The sequence below is a fragment of the Bufo gargarizans genome, chromosome 4, assembly GCF_014858855.1.
Source record: "Bufo gargarizans isolate SCDJY-AF-19 chromosome 4, ASM1485885v1, whole genome shotgun sequence".
In the NCBI taxonomy this organism is placed as follows: Eukaryota; Metazoa; Chordata; class Amphibia; order Anura; family Bufonidae; genus Bufo; species Bufo gargarizans.
Genome location: NC_058083.1, coordinates 215,052,284 through 215,075,323, shown reverse-complemented (window position 1 = coordinate 215,075,323; position 23,040 = coordinate 215,052,284). Strand labels below are relative to the sequence as shown.

At 47.2% G+C, this 23,040-nt stretch overlaps 2 protein-coding genes across 3 annotated transcripts in view; one reads left to right on the top strand and one right to left on the bottom strand.

Moving 5' to 3' along the window:
• The window catches only part of RNPEPL1 (arginyl aminopeptidase like 1), a 32,190-nt gene extending 16,784 nt beyond the window's left edge, over positions 1-15,406 (bottom strand). Inside the window, exon 1 of the mRNA XM_044290170.1 lies at positions 14,229-15,406. Within this exon, the coding sequence (XP_044146105.1) occupies positions 14,229-15,257 (1,029 nt within the window). The 5' untranslated portion in view covers positions 15,258-15,406. The remainder of the gene's footprint in view (positions 1-14,228) is intronic.
• A 173-nt stretch (positions 15,407-15,579) lies between these two features.
• CAPN10 (calpain 10) overlaps positions 15,580-23,040 on the top strand; it is a 47,496-nt gene continuing 40,035 nt past the window's right edge. For both annotated transcript variants that reach the window (XM_044289795.1, XM_044289794.1), the window contains exons 1-4: positions 15,580-15,972; positions 16,053-16,184; positions 20,145-20,341; positions 20,834-21,024. In XM_044289795.1, the coding sequence (XP_044145730.1) occupies positions 15,847-15,972; positions 16,053-16,184; positions 20,145-20,341; positions 20,834-21,024 (646 nt within the window). In that variant the 5' untranslated portion in view covers positions 15,580-15,846. The remainder of the gene's footprint in view (positions 15,973-16,052; positions 16,185-20,144; positions 20,342-20,833; positions 21,025-23,040) is intronic.

Below are 23,040 nucleotides of genomic sequence, written 5' to 3'. Positions count from 1 at the left end.
GAACTGATCTGTCTCAACCCGAACTCCAGACTGGGCGGTGAAAGGGTGAACTACAGTGCGGCTGAAGTTGGGGGCTGCCAATCAGGGTTTGCCAGCACCTCAGGGACTCTACGGGCCTGTCTTTGCGGTGGCTGCGACGGGGTCACTACTGCACGTGCCACCGTACCAGCTTCAACTGCCCTTCTGGTGCTCGCCACTTCACCATGTTCTACAGCAGTGCTGGTACTAGGTCCAGGATGGGCTGCGCTGCTGGTGTATGCCTCACCACATAATCCGACAGCGCCAGCCCCACTCTGCTGCCCTTGAAGCGGATCCTGCGCAACCTGTGGTCTAGCAACATGGGGCCGGGTACGCCTCGTGGCATCAGGGACCTCATCATCCGAACTTTGGGTCAGACTGCCACTGATTTCTACAGGTTCGTATTCTGACCCGCTGGATTCGTCAGATGAGGGTTTCCATTCCTCATCCGACTGGGTCAGAAGACTCTTCAGAAGAATACCCCTTACTTGCCATTTGGTCAACTAAATTTAGGGGGTATTCCCTGAGACTACCCAAGAAAAAAAAGCAAGCCTGTTTTACAAATGGGAGGCTAGCAAAGTACCGGAAGCTGCTGCGATTGATAAAAAATATAAAAAACAAAGATTTTTTATTTATTTTTATCGCCACAGCGCTTGTGAAGTGATTGTGCAGTGATAAAAAATAAAATAAAAATTGTCACTGCAGCGGGGCGGGCGTGGACGCACGTGTGGGCGACCGATCAGGCCTGATCGTGCAAACACTGCGTTTTGGGTGGAGGGCGAACTAAAGTGACACTAATACTATTATAGATCTGACTGTGATCAGTTCTGATCACTTACAGATACTATAAAAGTACCAATGCTGATTAGAGATACGCTAATCAGCGAATCATTGACTGCGGTGCGGTGGGCGCTAACTGATGCTAACTACCTACCAGGGGCCCAAAACTAACCTAAAACCTAACAGTGATCACTTTTTTCCATTGACAGGGGTGATCAAGGGGTTAATTGGGGTGATGGGGGGGGGGGGGGGGGGGTGATCTGGGGCTAAATGTGTTGTGTCTTGTGCTCCTCTGCTGGAACCAACCGACGAAAAGGACCAGCAGAGGAGCACAGAATTTATAAATATAATGTGTTAGGCTACTTTCACACTTGCGTTTTTCTTTTCCGGCATAGAGTTCCGTCACAGGGGCTCTATACCGGAAAAGAACTGATCAGGTTTATCCCCATGCATTCTGAATGGAGAGTAAGGGCTCTTTCACACCTGGGTTCTTTTCTTCCGGCATAGAGTTCCGTCGTCGGGGCTCTATGCCGGAAGAATCCTGATCAGTTTTATCCTAATGCATTCTGAATGGAGTGAAATCCGTTCAGGATGCCTTCAGTTCCGGAATGGAACGTTTTTCTGCGCTTTTTGCTCCGGCCAAAAATCCTGAAGACTTGCCGCAAGGCCGGATCCGGAATTAATGCCCATTGAAAGGCATTGATCCGGATCCGGCCTTAAGCTAAACGTCGTTTCGGCGCATTGCCGGATCAGACGTTTAGCTTTTTCTGAATGGTTACCATGGCTGCCAGGACGCTAAAGTCCTGGCAGCCATGGTAAAGTGTAGCGGGGAGCGGGGGAGCAGCATACTTACCATCCGTGCGGCTCCCGGGGCGCTCCAGAGTGACGTCAGGGCGCCCCACGCGCATGGATGACGTGATCACATGGCACGTCATCCATGCGCATGGGGCGCTCTGACGTCACTCTGGAGCGCCCCGGGAGCCGCGCGGACTGTAAGTATACCGCTCCCCCGCTCCTACTATGGCAACCAGGACTTGGCGACCTGGCTGCCATAGCAGGGCTCCAGATGGCGACCAAAATGGTCGCCAATGCGACTTAGAATTTACAAATGGCAACAAGACTTTTTAGTCTTGTCGCCATTTGCGACTAGACCCTCCACGGCAGCTCTGCAGGAGAACAGCGACGGGCACAGGAGCTGATAGTTCTCTGCCCCGCCGCTGATGTTCTTCTCAGTCTCAGTCAGTGAGTCACAGCACACAACAGCAGAGCCGCTGGCAGCAGGGAGGGGAGGGGCTCGGGAGGAGTGTAATCTGATCCTAGAGTGGAAGCTGCTTCTGCCAGCCCCTCCCCGCCCACCAACCAATCATAGCTGAAGCAAAGCAAGGCGAGCACTAGCAGCCCTGAGTCACTGACAAGTACAGGGAGAAAGAATCGAATGAGTCACAGGTGAAAAGAACTAAAGATCCGACTTAGTTAGTGACTCATTCGATTCTTTCTTAGACTCCCAGTACAGTGTGCCCCCCCAACACCCCAGTATAAGAAACATTGGTGGCACAGTGGGAAGTGCCAATGAGGGTTAAAAAATAATTTTAAAATATTAACTCACCTCCTCCAGTTGATCGCGTAGCTGCCGGTCTCCTGTTCTTTCTTCAGGACCTGTGGTGATGTCACTGAGCTCATCACATGGTCCATTACCATGGTGATGAATCATGTGATGAGCACAGTGATGTCACCACAGGTCCTTTGACAGGTCCTGAAGAAAGAACAGGAGACGATCAATTGGAGGAGGTGAGTTCATTATTTTTTAACCCTCATTGGCACTGCCCACTGCGCCACCAATGTTCATTATATTGAGGGGGGGGGGGGGGGGCGCACTGCGCCACCAATGTTTATTATATTGAGGGGGGGCACACTGCACCACCAATGTTTATTATACTGGGGTGGGTGCACACTGCGCCACCAATGTTTATTATATTGAGGGGGGCACACTGCACCCCCCAATGTTTATTATACGGGGGTGTTGGGGGGGTGCGCACTGCGCCACCAATGTTTATCAAACTGGGGTGTTGGGGGGGGGGGGTGCGGCGCACTATGCCACCAATGTTTATTATATTGAGGGAGCACACTGCGCCACCAATGTTTATCATACTGGGGTGTTGGGGGGGGCGCACTGCGCCACCAATGTTTATTATATTGACCTTCTACTATGCATTCTATATTAAAGAATGCTATTATTTTCCCTTAGAACCATGTTATAAGGGAAAATAATACAGTGAATAGACTGTCACCTAGCAACCATGAGTGAAAATCGCACCGCATCCGCACTTGCTTGCGATTTTCACGCAGCCCCATTAGCTTCTATGGGGCCTGCGTTGCGTGAAAAACGCACAACATAGAGCATGCTGCGATTTTCACGCAACGCACAAGTGATGTGTGAAAATCACCCCTCGTGTGCACAGCCCCATAGAAGTGAATGGGTCCGGATTTAGTGCGGGTGCATTCCGGTATTTTGAATGCCAGATCCGGCACTAATACATTCCTATGGGAAAAAATGCTGGATCCGGCATTCAGGCAAATCTTCAGGTTTTATTCGCCGGAGATATAACCGTAGCATGCTGCAGTTTTATCTTTTGCCTGATCAGTCAAAATGACTGAACTGAAGACCTCCTGATGCATCCTGAGAACAGATTGCTCTCCATTCAGAATGCATGGGGATATGCCTGATCAGTTATTTTCCGATATTGAGCCCCTAGGACGGAACTCTATGCCGGAAAAGAAAAACACTAGTGTGAAAGTACCCTAAAATATTAAGTTTAAATCCCCCCTTTCCCAATTTTACATATAAAATATATAAAGAATAAATAAACATATTACATAGCGCTGTCCAAACTATTAAATTATTAAAAAATATCTCCTATGCGGTGAGCATTCACCATTTTTAGTCACCTTGTCACCCCAAAAAATAGGATAGGACTATTCTATTATGGGCCGAAAATTTCATAATATGCGAAATGCACGCGGCTTTTTTTGGTGTTTTTTTTTTTTTTCGCGGTATTGAGTATCGCAATACTTTATGGTGACGAAAGCGAATCAAAATTTTGGTATCAAAACAACCCTATGCCAATCTGATCGGAGTAGCGTTGTCACGATACCAAAATTTAGATTCAGTTTCGATTTGGCGACTAAAAATTTGATTTGGCTCCTAAATTTTTCAGTTCAGGAGCCAATGGCTACCAGGTATTTTTTTTAGTCTGGAGCACTGCATAGTAACACTGAAAGCATTTTGAAGATGGATCCGTCTTCAAATGCTTTCAGTACACTTGCCGGATCCGGCGTGTAATTCCGGCAAGTGTAGTACACGCCGGATCTGGACGACGCAAGTGTGAAAGAGGCCTTATCCATTCAGTTTGCATCAGGATGTCTTCAGTTCAGTCGTTTTGACTGATCAGGCATGACAAGCGGAGAGACGGATCCGTCCTTGCAATGCATTTGTGAGACAGATCCGCATCCGTCTCACAAATGCTTTCAGTCAGCGGCAGATCGGCGGATCCAGCGGCCAGTTCCATCGACGGAACTGCCCGCCGGATCACACTGCAGCAAGTGTGAAAGTAGCCTAAACTGGCTTGTGATTCGTTTTTTTTTTTTTTAAATCACCAACCTGCCAGCGATGATCATTGGCTGGCAGGCTGGTGACGAACTCCTCCTTTAACTTTTGCCGGCCCGCAATGCGCATGCACGGGCCGGCTATGCGCGTAATCTCGCGTCCCGCGAGATGGCGCGCCGAAGCGTGACGGATGAATGAATCGAGCACCTCCGGAACGCAATCCTGCGTTAGGCGGTCCGGAGGTGGTTAATTCAGAGCTATAGCCACTCCCCTGCCCACCTGCTGCTGATTCATATGGAAAATAACTGTCATTCAGCAGCAGGTGGGCGGGGAGAGTCAGGAGCTCATGAATATTCAGGACTCATCATTATCAGCTGGAGCTTTTCAATACAAGATGTTGGCAGATTGACTGGGTCAATTAAGGAAAGTGAACCAGCATTTTGCTAAGAGAATAAGTCACTTATTTATGTTGCCCTTAGTTAGGACACCATAAAACTGGTGACAGGTTCCCTTTAAGGACGGGATCTCTCCCTATACCACCAGTTAATTGTGAGAACTTGTCCTAAAACACATCCAACACAAACTTTTTTTTTTTTTTTTATATACAGGCTGAAAAGTAGGGCGGGAATAAATACCGGGTGCCGTCATGGGCTCATGGAAAAGTGATTACCGGTGAGTGTATAGTGACGAATAAAAGAACATGGAGACATCCAGGTAGAAGCCCTACAAACGTTTTCTAGAGATGCATTAGCCCTCTCTGCCCAAGAGGTAGAAATGGATCTGGTTGAGTGAGCACCAAATCCCAAAAGGGGGAGTTTCCCCCACTGAGGAATAGACTAAGGTGATAGTGTTCTAGAAGAAATTTTATAACCTGTTTCTTCCTCCAAATTGTACAAAAAGTCTAGAGGATTTTCTCCATTGACTAGTGATTTTCAAGTATTCAGACAGGCATCTTTTAACATCTAGACAATGGAGCCTCCACTCTTCCTCGTTCTTTGGGAACTGACACAAGGATGGAAGAACAATGTCTTGGGTCCTATTAAACAAGACCACTTTAGGTAGAAAAGAAGGATCTGGTTTAATGAGCACTTTGTCCTCCAGGATGTTAGTATAAGGAGGAAAGGCTGAAAAGGCTGAAATCTCACCCACGCGCCTGGCAGAGGTAATCACCACCAGAAATGTGGTTTTAAAAGACGAAATTTTAATAGACAAATCCTGTAGTGGTTCAAAAGGAGGCTCCATTATTCTAGACAAAACTAGATTAAGATCCAACGGGGGAACTGAGGATCTGATCACAGGTTTAATCCTACTAATTGATTTAAAGAATCGCCTAATCCATGTATGATTGGCAATAGGGAAATAAATAAATAAATAAAAAACACTAAAGGCAGAAACTTTCACTTTAAGAGTGCTAGGTCTTAGGTTCTTATCGAGACCTTTTTGTAAAAAAATTAAAATTTCAGACATAGGAGAACTATACAAAGATAAATCCAGCACCGAAGTATCTCTGAGTTGCTCGTTTCTTTATTAGTGGCTTTAAAAAAAAAACAAAAAAAACAACAGCATCTGCACAAATCTTCTCACTCCAGCGATAGTCTACGCATTTCGAACAAAAAAGTACTAACTCATGGATAGTAATACAAGGTGAGCTGGACATCCTTACTATGGGAGGAGAACTCGAGGGATCTACTGGGTTTTTAGAGACATTTAGGAAGGTCTTCCATATTCTGAGGAAAATGGTAGAGGTTACTTTTTTCCTACATTATAATAGGGTAGATACAACTTAGATAGACCCCTCTGTTTCTAGGATTTCCCCTTCCAATACCAGGCTGTTAGATGAAGGTTTCTTACTTCCAGATGGAAGACAATCCTGAAACAACAGATCCTGCCTGTACGGAAGAATCCAGGGATCTGTTAGAGAAGGCTTTCTCAACCAGGTGAACCATTTTCTCCTAAGCCAGAAGGGGGCAGTCGAAATGAGCCTCGTCTGTTCCTGCCTTAGCTTCTGTAATACTCTCGGAAGAAGTCTTCGAGGAGGAAAGGCATACAAAAGTTGATTCGGCCACGAAAGAGAGAAGGAGTCTATCCCTGCCAGAGAATCTTCTGGATTTAGGGAAAATAGGTTTAATTTTTTGTTCTGCCTGGTTGCAAAGAGGTCTACTTGAGGATGGCCCCAGAGCTGAATTATCTGGCTGAAGACTTCTTGGTTTAAACACAATTCGCCCTGATTTAGAAGGTTTCTGCTTAGACAGTCTGCCACCTTGTTTTCTGTTCCCTTTAAGTGTACTGGTTTGATGAAAGGAACATAAGGAATAAATCAGGCAAAAGGACATAAGATTTTTTGATCTGGTCCCTCCTTGCCTGTTTAGATAGGACACCACCGTGGCACTGTCTGAGAAGATCTTTATTCCCTTTCCTTGTATTATGGGTAGGAATTATCTTAAGGCAAATAGAACCGCTCTGAGCCCTTTCATATTCTGTGAGTCCTGAATCTCCGTTGAGCTTCATACACCCTATCGAACGCCCCACTGACAAAAGGCACCCCACCCGGTCAGACTGGCATCTGTGGTGATGGTTATCTGCTCCTGTAGATCCCAAGAGAGGCCCTGAGACAGATTTGAAGGTTCCAGCCACCAGGTTAAGAATTGTATCACCTGAGGGGGGAGAGGAAGCGGGGCATCCAATAGGGATAGTGATCCCTGCCACATCTTTGAATCTGCCAAGTGTTGTGGAATGAACTGGGCCCAATTGACTGTGGGTAACGTGGAGGTAATTCTGCCTAATACCGGCATACCCTGTCTGATGGTTTGATCTTTTGCGGTTACCAGGGACCGCACATCTTCTCTTAATTGGAAGGATACAACGTAGGTTTACTGAGTTCACAATCAGTCCTAGAAATACACAACTTTGGGAAAGGGTCAGTTTTGACTTCCCCCAGTTTATCTGTCATCCTAGTTGTGTCAAAATTTCTAATACTTCTAGATGTTGAGGGGTTAAAAGGTTTTTGGATTCTGCTACCACTAGAAGATCGTCCAAATAAGGAATCACCAGAATGTCTCTTTCCCTTATGTGGGCCATAACCTCTGCCATCAACTATGTAAAGAGTCTGGGGGCCTGAGATACTCCAAACGGAAGTGCTCCGTATTGTAAATTATGAACTTGAACTTTCATGGAAACTGACACTCATTTTTGGAAATGTGCATGAATTGGGATGTGATAATAGGCATCTTTTATGTCTATGGTGGCCATGACACAGTCTTTGAATAGATTTTTTCCTCAAGCCCGAGAAAAGGGAGAAAGTCTTCCCCCCACGGGACAGAAACCGTAATTGTTGACAAGCCTTGGGCTGTGAAGTGAACTGAGAATTAAAGAGGAATCCCTGTAGCTTCCTACTTCTGTTTTATTGTCGAAAAACCTGTCTTGTTTCTGTGGAAAAACAAAACAAAAAAGCCCTGTCGTCTTTTGGGAGGTCTGGAGACAGGAAACCCCTTTTTGTTACCAGAGGCCTTCTCTAAAAGGTCATCAAAAACCAGTCCAAAAGAGATAATCTCCCTGGCATGGAATAGAGCAAAGTTTATTCTTTGAACCCGTGTCACCAGACCATCTCTTAAGCCAAATAGCTCTTCTTGCAGAATTTGACAGAGCTGCTGACCTCGCATTTAATTTTAATGCATCCGCGATGAAGTCCACTGCTTTAAGGATGGTAGGAAACACTGCTAGTAACTGGTCTCTGGAAATTGTATTCTGGATATGGGACTCCAGTTCTTGTAGCCATAACTTTAATGACCTGGCAGTAGAAGTAGTGGCAATATTCAGTTTAAATGCCTGGGTAGAGGCTTCCCATGGTTTTTTTAAAGGGCTTCTGTCACCCCACTAAAGTGATTTTTTTTTTTTGGGCTGGTGAAATTAGTTATATTGCGATATATCACAATATAATTGTGTCACTTACTTTGATCCAGCAGTTTCTTCCAAAAACGAAGTTTTATCATATGTAAATTCGGTCTCTAACAGCAAGTAGGGCGGCTACTTGCTGCTAGCTGCTGCAGAAATCCGCCCTCTCGTCGTGTTGATTGACAGGGCCAGCCGGGATCTCCTCCTCCGGCCAGCCCTGTCGGCATTTCAAAAATCGCGCGCCTCTGTGGATTCGGCGCAGGCGCTCTGAGATGAGGAGGCTCGTCTCCTCAGAACTTCCTCAGTGCGCCTGCGCCGATGACATCACCGAAATAGAAGACGTCATCGGCGCAGGCGCACTGAGGGAGTGCTGAGGAGACGAGCCTCCTCATCTCAGAGCGCCTGCGCCGAACCCACAGAGGCGCGCGATTTTTGAAATGCCGACAGGGCTGGCCGGAGGAGGAGGAGATCCCGGCTGGCCCTGTCAATCAACACGGCGAGGGGGCGGATTTCTGCAGCAGCTAGCAGCAAGTAGCCACCCTACTTGCTGTTAGAGACCTAATTTACATATGATAAAACTTTGTTTTTGGAAGAAACTGCTGGATCAAAGTAAGTGACAGAATTATATTGTGATATATCGCAATATAACTAATTTCACCAGCCCAAAAAAAAAAAAATCACTTTAGTGGGGTGACAGAAGCCCTTTAATGCTCTGAAGCAGAGATGGGGATTTCTCTTCTACCAACTTGTTCACACAATGCTGACATAATAACTTAGACCAGGAAGGGGCGAGTTTTTCTTGCATACAGCACACGCTTTCCCTCTGGTCTTTGTGGTAGCTTTCCTAGGGCCCTCTTTGATACTCTAAAAATAAAATAAGACTATTAGAACCTGCTGATCCTCCCATGCGGCCTCAGTCCCTAACCTACTTCCAGAACACTCTTTCCACACAACTTCCGGTTCGCACTCGGAGCATGAAAGACAAACTAACCCTGCCCCCCGCATCTGTAAACTGCCCAGGTAGGGGGGGGGGGGGGCAGGCAGAGAAAGGCCCCGGACCTCCTGTACACCGCCAGGAGGATCTGGCGTGTCAGCATCACCTCACAGTTATGCTGGGACTGTCCAGGAACACCAGCCCGATGAAGCATCCAGGACCCAGAAGGAAAAGGCCTCAGACTTTGCAGGCAGCTCCTAGTGGAGACTTACGCCGCGCCAGGTAACACCTATCATGCTGTGTCTCAGGGGCTCCTGCAGCCTCAATCTAGCTCTCAGCAAGAAAACAGTCCTATCCATAGGACAGGAAACAGAAACTGGTGGTATAGCGGCAGAGCCCCTCCTTAAGAGCTCTCCATGAAAGTTCCTGTTTCCTGTCCTGGATAGAGGCAGTCTCTCACGGGTGCTGGCCGGAAGGTATAGCAGATATATGCCAGGGAGGGAATACACTCCCTACATTACCCTAGTTACCCGTGACCACAGGGAATCACCCTGATGGTGTGTGAACCCTGCACAGGAACCTACCCTCGGATTACTCCAATTCATCCTACACTGTCCCAAAGCATTTCTCCCTGTTAGGTTTATCAGGGGACCTATAGGGTGTAACTGTAAAAGAAGCTGCACTGATAATCACCACCTACTCACAACGGAAGCACCCATCTCCACTCCTGACTGCGGACAGCTCTGCGGGCAGGATAAAAAGGTCCGCCGGGCCGTAGTTTGCCCATCACTGACCACTCTATGACAAATAGAGGGCTCTGTGTGCAGTCACAGCACAGCCAGAGGAAGATCAGGAAGCGGTGACTACAGAGCCCGGGTAGTGCTGCATTCACAGCTTCCCTCCTGTACTAGTGAGCACTTCCATAATGGAAGCGCTCAGTATTTTCCCCATAAGATACACTGACATTTCCCCCCACTTTGGGGGGAAAAAGTGCATCTTATAGGGCGAAAAATAGGGTAAGTGGGGTACAAATATATATATACTGACCCACAAGGGGGCCACTCACACAAGACCAGCCTGGTCAGATGAGGCGCAGAGGATAAGCTGAGCTGGTCCAGAAAATCTGACTGCAGAGTATTACAGTAGCAGCAATGTTTTAACAAATCTCATCTACATGCACAGGGAAAAATAAATAAACTGTGTGGAGATTGACCTGTGGTGCAGACTTTAAACAGTTTGCCTGAGATCTGATTCTTCTGCCGCGGTGATGTGTCAGGAGACCACTGCAGCCAATCACTGTCCTCAGAGGTCTATTGGTTGCAGCAGTCACATGCGGTATACCAGCCTCCTCTGCAGTTTGCAAACGAGCAATGAAGAGGAAAAATGGCAATTCTGCAAGGGTTTTTCATACCATTCTAATGACATCCTGCATGTAAAGCCTAGACCAGGGATGCCCAACCTGCGGCCCCCCTGCTGTTGTAAAACTACAACTCCCAACATGCCCTGATAGCTGTAGGCTGTCCAGACATGCTGGGAGTTGTAGTTTTGCAACAGCTGGAGGGCAGCAAGTTGGGCATCCTTGGCTTAGATGTTTGTTTTTTCATTGAAAGCATCAGCTTTCAATCAAACTTTACCTTGAACGCTATTGGGACCTCTGCTGCCAGTACTACAAGCATCACTGAGTTACTTTACATCTCCAGTCCAAGTCGTGTTCAACTTAGCTACAACCAGGTACCAGCAGGTGAAGACCAATGTCAGTATTCTTCTGGCCAAATCACTGCCAAGGTCACTTGGAAACCTATAACTGGTAAGAGCTAGAGATTCCTTCACCCAATGGAGGCCAAAAGCATGAGTGGGAACATACAGCAAAATAAATATATATGGCTATATAGAGGAACAGATCATAGCCTTCCACCAAAAGTATACAGATGTGATGCGAGTGACATTAAAAAAAGTTTCTTCGTAGTAAGGCCTCATGGACACAAACAGCATTTGTTTTGTGGTCTGCAAATCGTGGATAAGCAAAATATGGATGCAGTCCACGTGCCGTAATTTTTTTGCAGACTTATTGACTTCAATGGGTTCATGGTCTTCATTTTGCCGACATATTCCTTTTGTGGAAAGGACACGAATGATAGAACATCTACTATACTTGGCCACAAAATGCAGACCATGGACCCAATAAAGTCAAAGGGTCCGCCAGTGGCATACCTACCATATAGGCAGACCACACAGCTGCTAATGGGCCCTCGAGAAAGAGGGGCCCGAAGTGGAGAGGCACCACCCCCTAATTGCTCCTGTCCAACTTCCTAAAGCTAAAAGGACCTTTAAAGGGATTCTGTCACCTCCCCTCAGCCAAAAAACTATTTAAAAGCAGCCATGCAGCACAGCTTACCTGGATTAGGCTGTGCTGTTTTATCTTGAAATCCGTCCAGCAGTTACTTCAAAAAACGACTTTGATCAATAAGGAAATGCGTCCTGAAGGTGCCCAGAGGGGCGTTTTTTTCTTCCTAGTGAGCCCAGTACCGCCCCTCTTTCAGTGCCCAGCCCGCCTTCCTTGTATTTTCTAACCGCCGCCCCCAGCCTGCCACAGCCTCCCCTCCCTCTCCTCCCCCTCCCTCACGCCGAACGAAGTCTCGCACAGGCGCAGTACCCACTGAGGGCTGCGCCTGTGCGATCAGCAGGAGACTGAGGGCGGCAGCTTCATCTTCGTCACTGGGCATGCGCCGAGCCCAGTGACGTCCGATGCTCGCTCTTCCCTCAGTCAGCAGGGAAGAGCGAGCATCGGACGTCACTGGGCTCGGCGCATGCCCAGTGACGAGGATGAAGCTCCTGCCCTCAGTCTCCTGCTGATCGCACAGGCGCAGCCCTCAGTGGGTACTGCGCCTGTGCGAGACTTCGTTCGGCGTGAGGGAGGGGGAGGAGAGGGAGGGGAGGCTGTGGCAGGCTGGGGGCGGCGGTTAGAAAATACAAGGAAGGCGGGCTGGGCACTGAAAGAGGGGCGGTACTGGGCTCACTAGGAAGAAAAAAACGCCCCTCTGGGCACCTTCAGGACGCATTTCCTTATTGATCAAAGTCGTTTTTTGAAGTAACTGCTGGACGGATTTCAAGATAAAACAGCACAGCCTAATCCAGGTAAGCTGTGCTGCATGGCTGCTTTTAAATCGTTTTTTGGCTGAGGGGAGGTGACAGAATCCCTTTAATGATGTCATCACAGGTCCTGTAAGGGAACTGCAGTGTAAAGTGTAGTTCCCAGGTTAGAACACTGCATCTGCCAGGACCTGTGATGACATCATCTTCAACATCACAGGTCCTGCAGAATCTAGCAAAGGAACTGCACCAAAAATGGTGTAGTTCCTAGGTTTGAAAGGTACATCTGCCAGGACCTATGATGACAGCATCGCAGGTCCTTCAACCCTTATCAGCAAGTATTAGAAGTTCAATCAGCTCTGCATTGATCCATACAGACTGAAATGGAGTGGTAAGAGGAGGTCCTCCACTTCTCATCATTTACCCTCCCCCTCCATGCCCTGTTTTTACTCATTGCTCACTCATGTATAATACTTCAGACAGTTACAGTGACCACTACCTCATGTACCTCACACACACTGTGACCGTAATGTATAACTGACATATATACACATACATACACATATATACACAGTATTATAGATGCAATATGTACAGATATATAGTATATACAACAGTGTACTGATATGTGAGGTACGAGATATAATAGATGCTGTATGTACAGTTATATGGTATATACAGCGGTTGACCGATATGTCAGGCATAATATATGCAGTGTGTACAGGTATATAGTATATACACAGCAGTGTACTGATATGTGAGGTACACTGTCAATACACTGCTATATTTGCTATATACCTGTACACACTACTTTCACACTTGCGGCAGGACGGATCCGACAGGCTGTTCACCCTGTCGGATCTGTCCTTCCGCTATTTGGCCGTGCCGCCGCTCCGTCCCCATTGACTATAATAGTGATCGGGGGCGAGGCTCTGGCGCAGCACGCCTCTCACCGCGAACTGCGTCGGAGCTCCGCCCCTGTCCATTATAGTCAATAGGGACGGAGCGGCGGTCGGGCGGCACGGCGAAATAGCGGAAGGACTGATCCGACAGGGTGAATAGCCTGTCGGTTCCGTCCTGCCTCAAGTGTAAAAGTACCCTTACCTCACATGTCAGTACAGGCTATATATACACACAATATATCTGTACACAGTGCATCCATTATACCTCACATGTCACACTACTGTTTATACTATATACCTGTACACACTGCATATATTATACCCTGTACCTCATATCAGTACACTGCTGAATAATCTATTATACCATAAACTTCACATATCAGTACACTGCTGTATATACTAAATACCTGTACACACTGCATATATTATACCCCGTACCTCATATCAGTACACTGCTGGATATACTATATACCTGTACACACTGCATCTATTATACCATAAACTTCACATATCAGTACACTGCTGTATATACTAAATACCTGTACACACTGCATATATTATACCATATACCTCACATAACAGTACACTGCTATATATACTATACATACTGCATCTATTATACCTCTTTTGTGTGCCAGGGCCGTTTTGTAATCCCAATCCGGCCCTGATGGCATAAATTATAAAACGCAGCAGCAAGAATAGTTCATGGAACAAAGGGAGAGACCTGGAATGGGTAGTGGCAGGAGCTATAAAAGGGGAATGGGGCCCAATTTAGATTCTTGCTATGGGGCCCAGTGATTTCTATGTACGCCCCTGGGGTCCGCAAATAAATGCGGATGCAACACGGACAGTATCCATACTTTGTGGATCCACAATTTGCGGATTGGATAATACATACAGTCATGTGCACAAGGCCTTGTTCAGATTACGATTATATAAAGTTTTTCTGCAGTTTGAACTTTGAGATGGTCTTCTGACTCATTTTATGCCACGCCATTATAAGACTCACCGCAGGACCCTCTCCGGTGACGAAGTGTACAATGACCTGGAACGTCTCATTGGTCTGTAAAGTTTCAGGCACAGTGATGGTTAGAGCAGAGCCGTAATCTGTAAACTCATCGACCCTAAAGTCCAACGGGAAGCAGCAGGTGCAGTGAGCGGGCCCAGAATCGCTGGCATTATGGATCCCAAAAGGCTGGCTGAAAGTGCTTGGCAAGTCCTCCATTACGGGAAGGTCCATAGATGGGAACTGGGAAGGTGTAACTCCTGGAGCAAAACTGCCCTCAAGGGTGGGAGATATGAGAGAATCGGGTGACAAGGTGTAGCAAGAGGAAGAGGAGTAGAAGGACAGGTCGGGTGTGGGAGAATACGGAGGGGCTAAGGGGTTCAGAGGAGATGCTGGAGGTGGGTGACCATTTACAACGGTGCCACCTAGACCACAAGGCGCAGGATTTTCTGAGGAACATGACAAGTCAACACCTGGTAACCGACTTGGAAAACAATGGTGGTTTCCATTGCGAGAGAAGGACAGGTCTAGGGGCTCTGGGGTCACTATGGGTGAGTGCTCTGCTGTGCCAGGCTCTTGTGCCACACTCCATAACTGATCTGTGGTTGGAGAGCTACCCGGTGAGTCTGAACGTCCCAGGCTAGATTTACTCTCTGCCACTGTGGCATTATCAGGAGCCTTGGGGCAGGCAGGGTCACTGTGGGGGCAGCTCTGGTTGGCACTACCATGCCGCCCTCCCCTCCTGCAGCGCACAGAACTGACTCTGACCACCGGGTGAGTGTCTAACACCAAGGCCGGCCCTCCAGGCACCAGAGGGCTGACTTCAAGCACCAAACAACCGGCCAGGTCCCTGGTGTCCGGCCGCAACTCCAGCCCCAGATGGAAGTGATGCAGGCGGTAGAGCTGGAAGCTGGAGGCCGACGCAGGGTCTGGGGGACCCGGGTCAAATCGATGCGGAGACTCCCGGACAGGCCCCGGGTGCAGAGGGCGGCGGCAGCAGCAGAGCGCCGGACATGGGGCGGCCGAGGACATAACCGCAGCGTCCGCAGGCAGAACTACGTGCGAGAACCGGCGACGCTATGTAAAATCCATTGGGGCCCCGAGAGGCCTAATCCGGGAGGAGCCGAAGTAAACACCGGCCGGCCCGGGGCAGGAAGTGACTGAACGGGGGAGGAGTAGGCTTGACACGGGTCAGCCTACCTTGTGATGTCACTGGGTCACGTGACATGGTCAACATCACGTGGCTTTAAAGCAGACGCAGGGAATTGTGTATGTCCATCCGTAGTGGTAATAATGCTGTGTGATATGGAAATAATACTAATAATAACTATCTCTAATGATAGGTGAGGCGCATGCTGAATTAGGGATTGAAGCGTCGAATGTCACGTGACCCTGTGACGTCAGCGGGTTCTTACGGCGCATGGGATTTAGACGCTGCCCTGTGTTAAGGGGCGGGGCATAGGTGCAGTATGTTATCAGTCATCATGGGGTACCACTGGCCGAGCTGCTGGGATGATTGACGCTCTGCAGCACAGATACTAGCTGCTGCTGTCATGTCGTCCGGGTGAGCCGCACGGCCTTCACGTGTGCATGATACCCTGGTACTACCGCAGCAGCTGACATGCCTCCTCCCGCTACCGGGCTGTTCGTGGACCCGGAGTTCCCCGCTGCTGTCTCCTCGCTGGTGGGTCGTGGTGACACCCCGCTGCCTCCATTATGTGACCGCATTACATGGCTGAGACCTCAGGTGGGAGCACACACACCTTCTTCACACAGTCCTCTGTGCAGACTTTGCGGCTTATTCTTGTGCCCTTATCTGTTCCCTAGGAGATGTGTGCTTCTCCCCATCTCTTCCCAGAGAACAGGAGAGCTGCTTTGGGAAAACAAGGCATTCTGGGAGACTGTTGGTTTATCTGTGCCTGCTCTGCCCTGCAAAAATCTCCCGCCCTTCTGCGTCAGGTACGTTTTTACCCATTTTCAGGTGGTAGTAAGGGCAGGAGGCCCATATACCCCACCCTCCAATATTTAAACCGAACCCCCAAAATGCTTCATGAGTTCTCCTTTAAATAGTGCCAGCTAGAATTCCCTCCGTCTCGTGTGCTCTGTAAGGTCAAGTTCACATGAGTGGATTCAGTGCGGGAAATACTCTGTGACAGCTGAACACTGCTCCAGTGATGTCGATGATGATTTATAATGCTGTGTGTTCCTGCACTGACAGCATTGAGTAAGTACAGTTCACTACAGCCGTGGTCGGGAAGGAACACACAGCATTATAAATCTTTATAATGCCTTGAATTTGTGTCACGGGAGCAGTGTTCAGTCCGAGAAATGCTGCTGTCACTTGGAGCGTGTTTCCTGCACTCGTGTGAAATTGACCAAAAGGAAACTTCATATGTGGCAGATTTTGTTGCTGGGGGGATGACACTGGACAGGACACATCTCAGGTTAATTTGCATATGGATCAAATTTTTTTTTTTTTTTTTTTTTTACACAATAAAAGCACACAGAGCTATGGGGACTGGGTATTGCGGATGTGCTAGCGGCCATCTAGCAACCCGTGTCCTCAGCTCTATACACAAAATCCCAGTAACAGGTTCCCTTTAAAGGCTAAGTACACCTATTATTTATTATTGCATTCTACTCATTTTGACATAAAATCCTTTTTTAAGTTGGTCTTTATTGACATGTGGAACCCCTTTCTCTGCACAGCCTTCAGATTCTCAATGACTGGGCTCTGTGTTATTACTGTGTTCTGCTCTTACGTTATAAACACTCATTATAGCTCAGTCCTTATCTTACTGATACGAATGAGGCTTAAATAGGTGTTTATGACCTTTTAGTAATTTAGAGGGTTATCAGATGACCAGCACAAAGTGAAAGTGAATGTACCAGTCACACAGCTAGACAAACGGTTAAGGGTACTTTCACACTTGGGTTGTGAAGATCCGGCAGGCAGTTTCGTCGCCGGAACTGCCTGCCGGATCCGGAAATCTGTGCGCAAACGGATAGCATTTGTAGATGGATCCGGTTGCGGATCCGTTTCACAAATGCATTGCAATACCAGATCAGTCTCTCTGGTGTCATCCGGAAAAAACAGATCCGGTATTTATTTTTTTCGCATTTTTAAAGGTCTGCGTATGCGCAAACCGGGTAACCGGATCCGTTTTGCTGAAAAACTTGGTGCCGGATCCGGCATTAATGCATTTCAATGGAAATGAATGCCAGAAACGGCATTCCGTCAAGTGTTCCAGAATTTTGGCCGGAGAAAATACTGCAACATGCTGCGGTATTTTTTTTCCGGCCGAATACCATAAGAGTGACTGAAATGAAGACATCCTGATGTACACTGAACAGATTGCTTTCAATTCAGAATGCATTAGGATAAAACTGAAGACCAATTGAAAAAGTGCTTTTTAGCCCAAAATGAGTAAATTGCAATCATAAAAAACAATAAAAATTGCCCCCGAAGGCGTACATACCCTTTAACATCGAAATGCCACTTTTGGCATATAGGCAGAATGAGACATATGCAGTGTATATCAGGGCTATATGTTCATAGTATGCCCCAGGAGATTTTCTAGTACTATACGCTGAGCACACTAGGGGTGCCGCCACACGTGGTGTATATACTACAAAAATGTCTGCAACATTTACAGAACCAGCAAAGTCACTCCTATTTCAGAAATCTCATCCACATGGAGCATAAGCTGACTAGCGTTTCCTGTTTTCAGTCCACAGCTTATGGTATGCAGGGTTTACCTGCGGCTTTCAACCTTTGCAATGAAAAAATATTTTGGGTGTTTTTGCAGTGGCAGAAAATCCACAGTGTTCTCTGGGTGGATTCACACTGCTGTGTGGTTGTGCTTCGTTTTTCCTGCAATTCATGACAGTTTTCCGGGTTTCATGGGAATCGCTTGTGTTTATCACAAAACTGAGGCAAGCCAGGTAAAAGCACAGAATAGGGGATAACGATTAAATTGCTGGGGGTCCTACTGTTGGGACCCCCGCCGATCACAAGAACAGGGCCCCGCACCCCCTGAAACAAACGGAGCGGTCAGTCAGGAATGCGTGTGGCCGCTCCATCCGGAGATAGTAGAGTACAGCGCTCAGCTGTCTGACATACCAGGCCAGTGCTTTGCACCTAAGGGCTGTTTCACACGAGCGAGTCCATTGCGGGATTCGCGCTCCGTGTGTAAACGGGATCCTCCGCTCTGGACTTGCAGGAGCGCACGGCATTATCATGATTTATAATGCTGTGTGTCTCTGGGTGGCCTTTTTTCCACAGAATCATAGTGACATAAAGCTGTCAGTATGATTCTGTAGAAATAAGGTCATGCAGAGACACAGTATTATAAATCATTATAATGCCGTGCACTTCTGCAAGTCCAGAGCGGAGGATCCCGCTTACACACGGAGCGCGATTCCCGCAATGGACTCGCTCATGTGAAACAGCTCTAAAGGGCCTTGGCTGAAAATAACGTTCTATGCTGTCATTAAAGGGCTTCTGTCAGCCCACTAAACTTTTTTTTTTTTTTTGGTTAATAATAATCCCTATACTGCGAGCTCCCTATACATAAGCTAAATATTCATTTTGGTTCAGTAGAATTTGATAAAAAGCTATTTTTATAATATGTAAATGACCTTGCTACCAGCAAGTAGGGCGGCTACTTACTGGTAGCAGCCGCATCCTCCGATCCTAATGACACCCCCTCCGCATTGTGATTGACAGGGCCAGGGAACGGAATCGTTCTCTGCTGGCCCTGTTTGAATTCCAAATCTCGCGCCTGCGCCGTACCTGTCTTTAATCGGCGCAGGCGCACTGAGAGGCGGCCGCTCTCTGGGCTGCTCCATCCTCAATGCGCCTGCGCCGGGTGTAGATGTGATGTCATCGGCTCAGGCGCATTGAGGATGGAGCGGCCGCCTCTCAGTGCGCCTGCGCCGATTAAAGACAGGTACGGCGCAGGCGCGAGATTTGGAATTCAAACGGCCAGCAGAGAACAATTCCATTCCCTGGCCCTGTCAATCACAATGCGGCGGGGGCGTCATTAGGAGCGGAGGATGCGGCTGCTACCAGGAAGTAGCCGCCCTACTTGCTGGTAGCAAGGTAATTTACATATTATAAAAATAGCTTTTTATCAAATTCTACTGAACCAAAATGAATATTTAGCTTATGTATAGGGAGCTCGCAGCATAGGGATTATTATTAAACAAAAAAAAAAACGGTTTAGTGGGCTGACAGAAGCCCTTTAACCATTGTAACACCCGTCAAACGAGCATACACTTGTTTAGCTTCTGAATCTGATCAGATTTATTTTTTATGTTGCCATAAAAATGATCTTTTTCAGCAGCATATTGTGCCGTGTATACAGAGGATGTGCTGCTGATAATAATGTAACTGTTCATGTGGCTGTAGTATGTGCCTGTGTGAGGGTCCCTGAATGAGCGCTGACCAGCTGTCTGTGTAAAAGATCCATGGTGGAAATTTCTGTGACTGAAAATCACTTCCATTCCTTTTGACTGGGGTTGTTTTGGTGGGAAGCCCCATGGATTTCCCGCAAGCCCCATTCAGGTATTTCTGCCATGTGTGAAGGCACACTTAGCTGCAAGTCAAAGCAGAAGATTTCAGAACCTGCGGAGGACGAGTTCAGCACTGGGACCAGAGAAGTCAGGGACATATAATGGTCATGTCCCTCTCGGTACCATGAACATCGGTGCTCTTATGTGATCTCCTCAGTGTCCACCCTGCAGACATCCTACCATGCACGTCAGAGCGTTTATACAGCTCTGCATAATTATATCATCCAAAACTTGAAAAGGGAACATAGGTGGGGTCATTTACCAAACTGGTGTAAAGTAGAACTCAGATTCCACCTTTCATTTTTCACAGCTCAGTTAACGTTTCTCCCTTCCCCCTTTAAGGTTTTTCCTGCTGATCAGTCCACCTGGGAGGATCAAGGTTACACTGGGCGCTTTACCTGCCGGTTTTGGAGATTTGGTCGGTGGTTGGAGGTGACCATTGATGATCGCTTGCCTTGCCTTGGGCGCAAACTCTGCTTCTCTCATTGCCAGGATCAAGATGCTTTTTGGCTTCCGCTATTAGAAAAGGCATATGCTAAGTATGTGTGTGTGTAGGGAGTTTTCTCCCTTTCTATCCATTGTTGTAAGCTAGAAAATTGTCACGCACACTTCAGTAACCTTGGAGTCAAACGGTTCCAGAACTAGAAGATCTGATACTGGAACAGAGTTACACAGTACCATCACATTTCCATGCCTTTGATTTGCTGTCAGTTTGCCCATTCCTTGTGTATGCGATACTTTCATAGTTTAGAATACACTTCTGTTTTCCTGGATGCTCATCGTATGGCTGGACTCGCCCATGTAGTCATGATTCAAACCAGGAGTACCTGCAAAAACGAGAAGTGTCGGTCTTTCCTCTCTAATTTTCCTTCTTTTGAGAGCTGCTCCTGACTTTGGCTCAAACCTGCAGCATAAACTGCGCGTGCGATTCCAGCCGAACCTGTCGAGTGAAATCACTGCTCTCCACTCTGTACTTGTACACTTGAGTGCATGAAAATGAAACATTTAGTTGCATATGTCTGTGTCTACAGGTTACATGGTTGCTATGAGGCGTTGTGGGCTGGCCAGGTTGTCGATGCTTTGGTAGATATAACTGGAGGTTTGGTAGAAAGATGGACATTTGACTTTGCAGAAGAGGGTTTCGGAGAAGGAATGCTCAGCAGGATGCTGGATTTGAAGGAGACATGTGCAATGAGTTGCTCTGTGCTCCGCAGCAGAGAAGGTAAGAGATTACATTAACCATTACTATTTGTGTTGTCTGTTTGCAATTTGCATTTGTGAGCAGCAGATTCACAGCTTATTATAGTAGCAGTATAGTAGGATTTATTTTGTAAAATTTCACCCGTTGCAATGCATAGGGTGCCTTCTGCACCAGTGCTTCAACAAATTCCAAATGTAGAACACGCAGAATTGCAGCAGTTGTGGACCTACTCTAATATAGTCAACACTTTCCTTCTGGCTATGACATGTAGGGTATTTGTTAAAGGGGCAGTCCATTGTTTTCTAAGTGATGGCCTTTCCTCCATTGGAGCAGCACTGCATTGACGATTGCTGTCCACTACAATAATTACATAGTTACATCCAAACAGATGATCAGTGGGGGTGGGGGTTGTTAGAGTCCACTGATCAGCTAGTGATGGCCTATCCTAGTGGTAGGCCATCACTTATAAAAGGCTGGACAACCCCTTTAAAATTGACCCCAAAAGCTTATTGATTCCACTAATGTAACCTTTTAGGCCTCATGCACACGGTCGTTGTTTTGGTCCGCATCCGAGCCGCAGTTTTGGCGGCTCGGATGCGGACCCGTTTACTTCAATGGGGCCGCAAAAGATGCGGACAGCACTCCGTGTGCTGTCCGCATCCGTTGCCCCGCAAAAAAAATATAACCTGTCCTATTTTTGTCCGCGTTTTGTTGACAAGAATAAGCAGCTATATCAAAGGCTATCCGTGCCGTTCCACAAAATGTGGAACGCACACGGACGCCATCTGTGTTTTGCGAATCCGAGGTTCGCGGACCGCAAAAAACCGGAACGATCGTGTGCATGTAGACTTAATGATCTTAATTAAAATGATCCCAAAAATGTGCCATACAATGCAATTTATCAATTAGGCTGGGTAGGCTAAGGAGGGAAGAAAAAAAAACCTCACACTTACTCGCCCTACAGACTGATAGTCCTGCCTATAGAGGCGTTCCCGTGTCAGGAACCTCCTAATTAACCCTGTCCCTTATCAGTGGTCAGAATATACCTGAAAAATAATAAAACTTCAAAAATAAATAATATTATCGCACATAGTACACATATGTTCCTATTTTATCAGGTAGTGTCACTATAGGATCACCAGCATACAAAAAGAGCTCATGTCATATGTCCCAGGAATGCAAACTTTATCCTGACGCGTTTCTCTGGGGTTAGTTCATCAGGGGACCATATTTAGCAAAAAATGACCTCAAAAACCCAACCAATACTTAGCAAATGGAACATACAGTATTGTGTAAATCCATTTAGAATAAATTAAACAATGCCCATATGATGTTACAACAGTGATCTCATGGCTATGAAAAAAAGTTCCAATCCAAAGTTTGGGATCCAGACTCAAATAAGCATGCAACCACCAACAAATGAATTATTGATAATGATGTGGCTGTGTGAAACTTAAAGAGGACCTTTCACTAGAAAAAAAACATCTTAACTAACTATACAGACATGGAGAGCGGCGCCCAGGCACCCCCCTGCACTTAAGGTTATACCTGGGCGCCGCTCCGTTCTCCCGGTATAGCCTCCGGTATCTTCATAGTTGGGCCCACCCAGGGGAATCTGCCGGCGTCTCATTCTCCCATGCTGTAGCGCTGGCCAATCACCACGCTCAGCTCATAGCCTGTGAGAAAAAAAAGCCTCTCAGGCTATGAGCTGAGCACTGCGATTGGCCAGCACTACAGCATGGGTGGAGAAACTGGGTGGAGCCTAACTATGAAGATACCGGAGGCACTAACGGGAGAACGGAGCGGCGCCCAGGTATAACAGTAAGTGCAGGGAGATCCCTGGGCGCCGCTCTCCATGTCTGTATAGTTAGTTTAGATGTTTTATTCTAGTGAAAGGTCCTGTTTTTTTTCTACTTTTTTGTCTGATCCCTCTTACAATGGATTACAATACTTCTGTATTGTAATGCATTGGCTGTAAGTGTATTACTCAGTGTAATACACTTACAGCATCGGGCTGCCTTCCCTGCCATGGGGTCC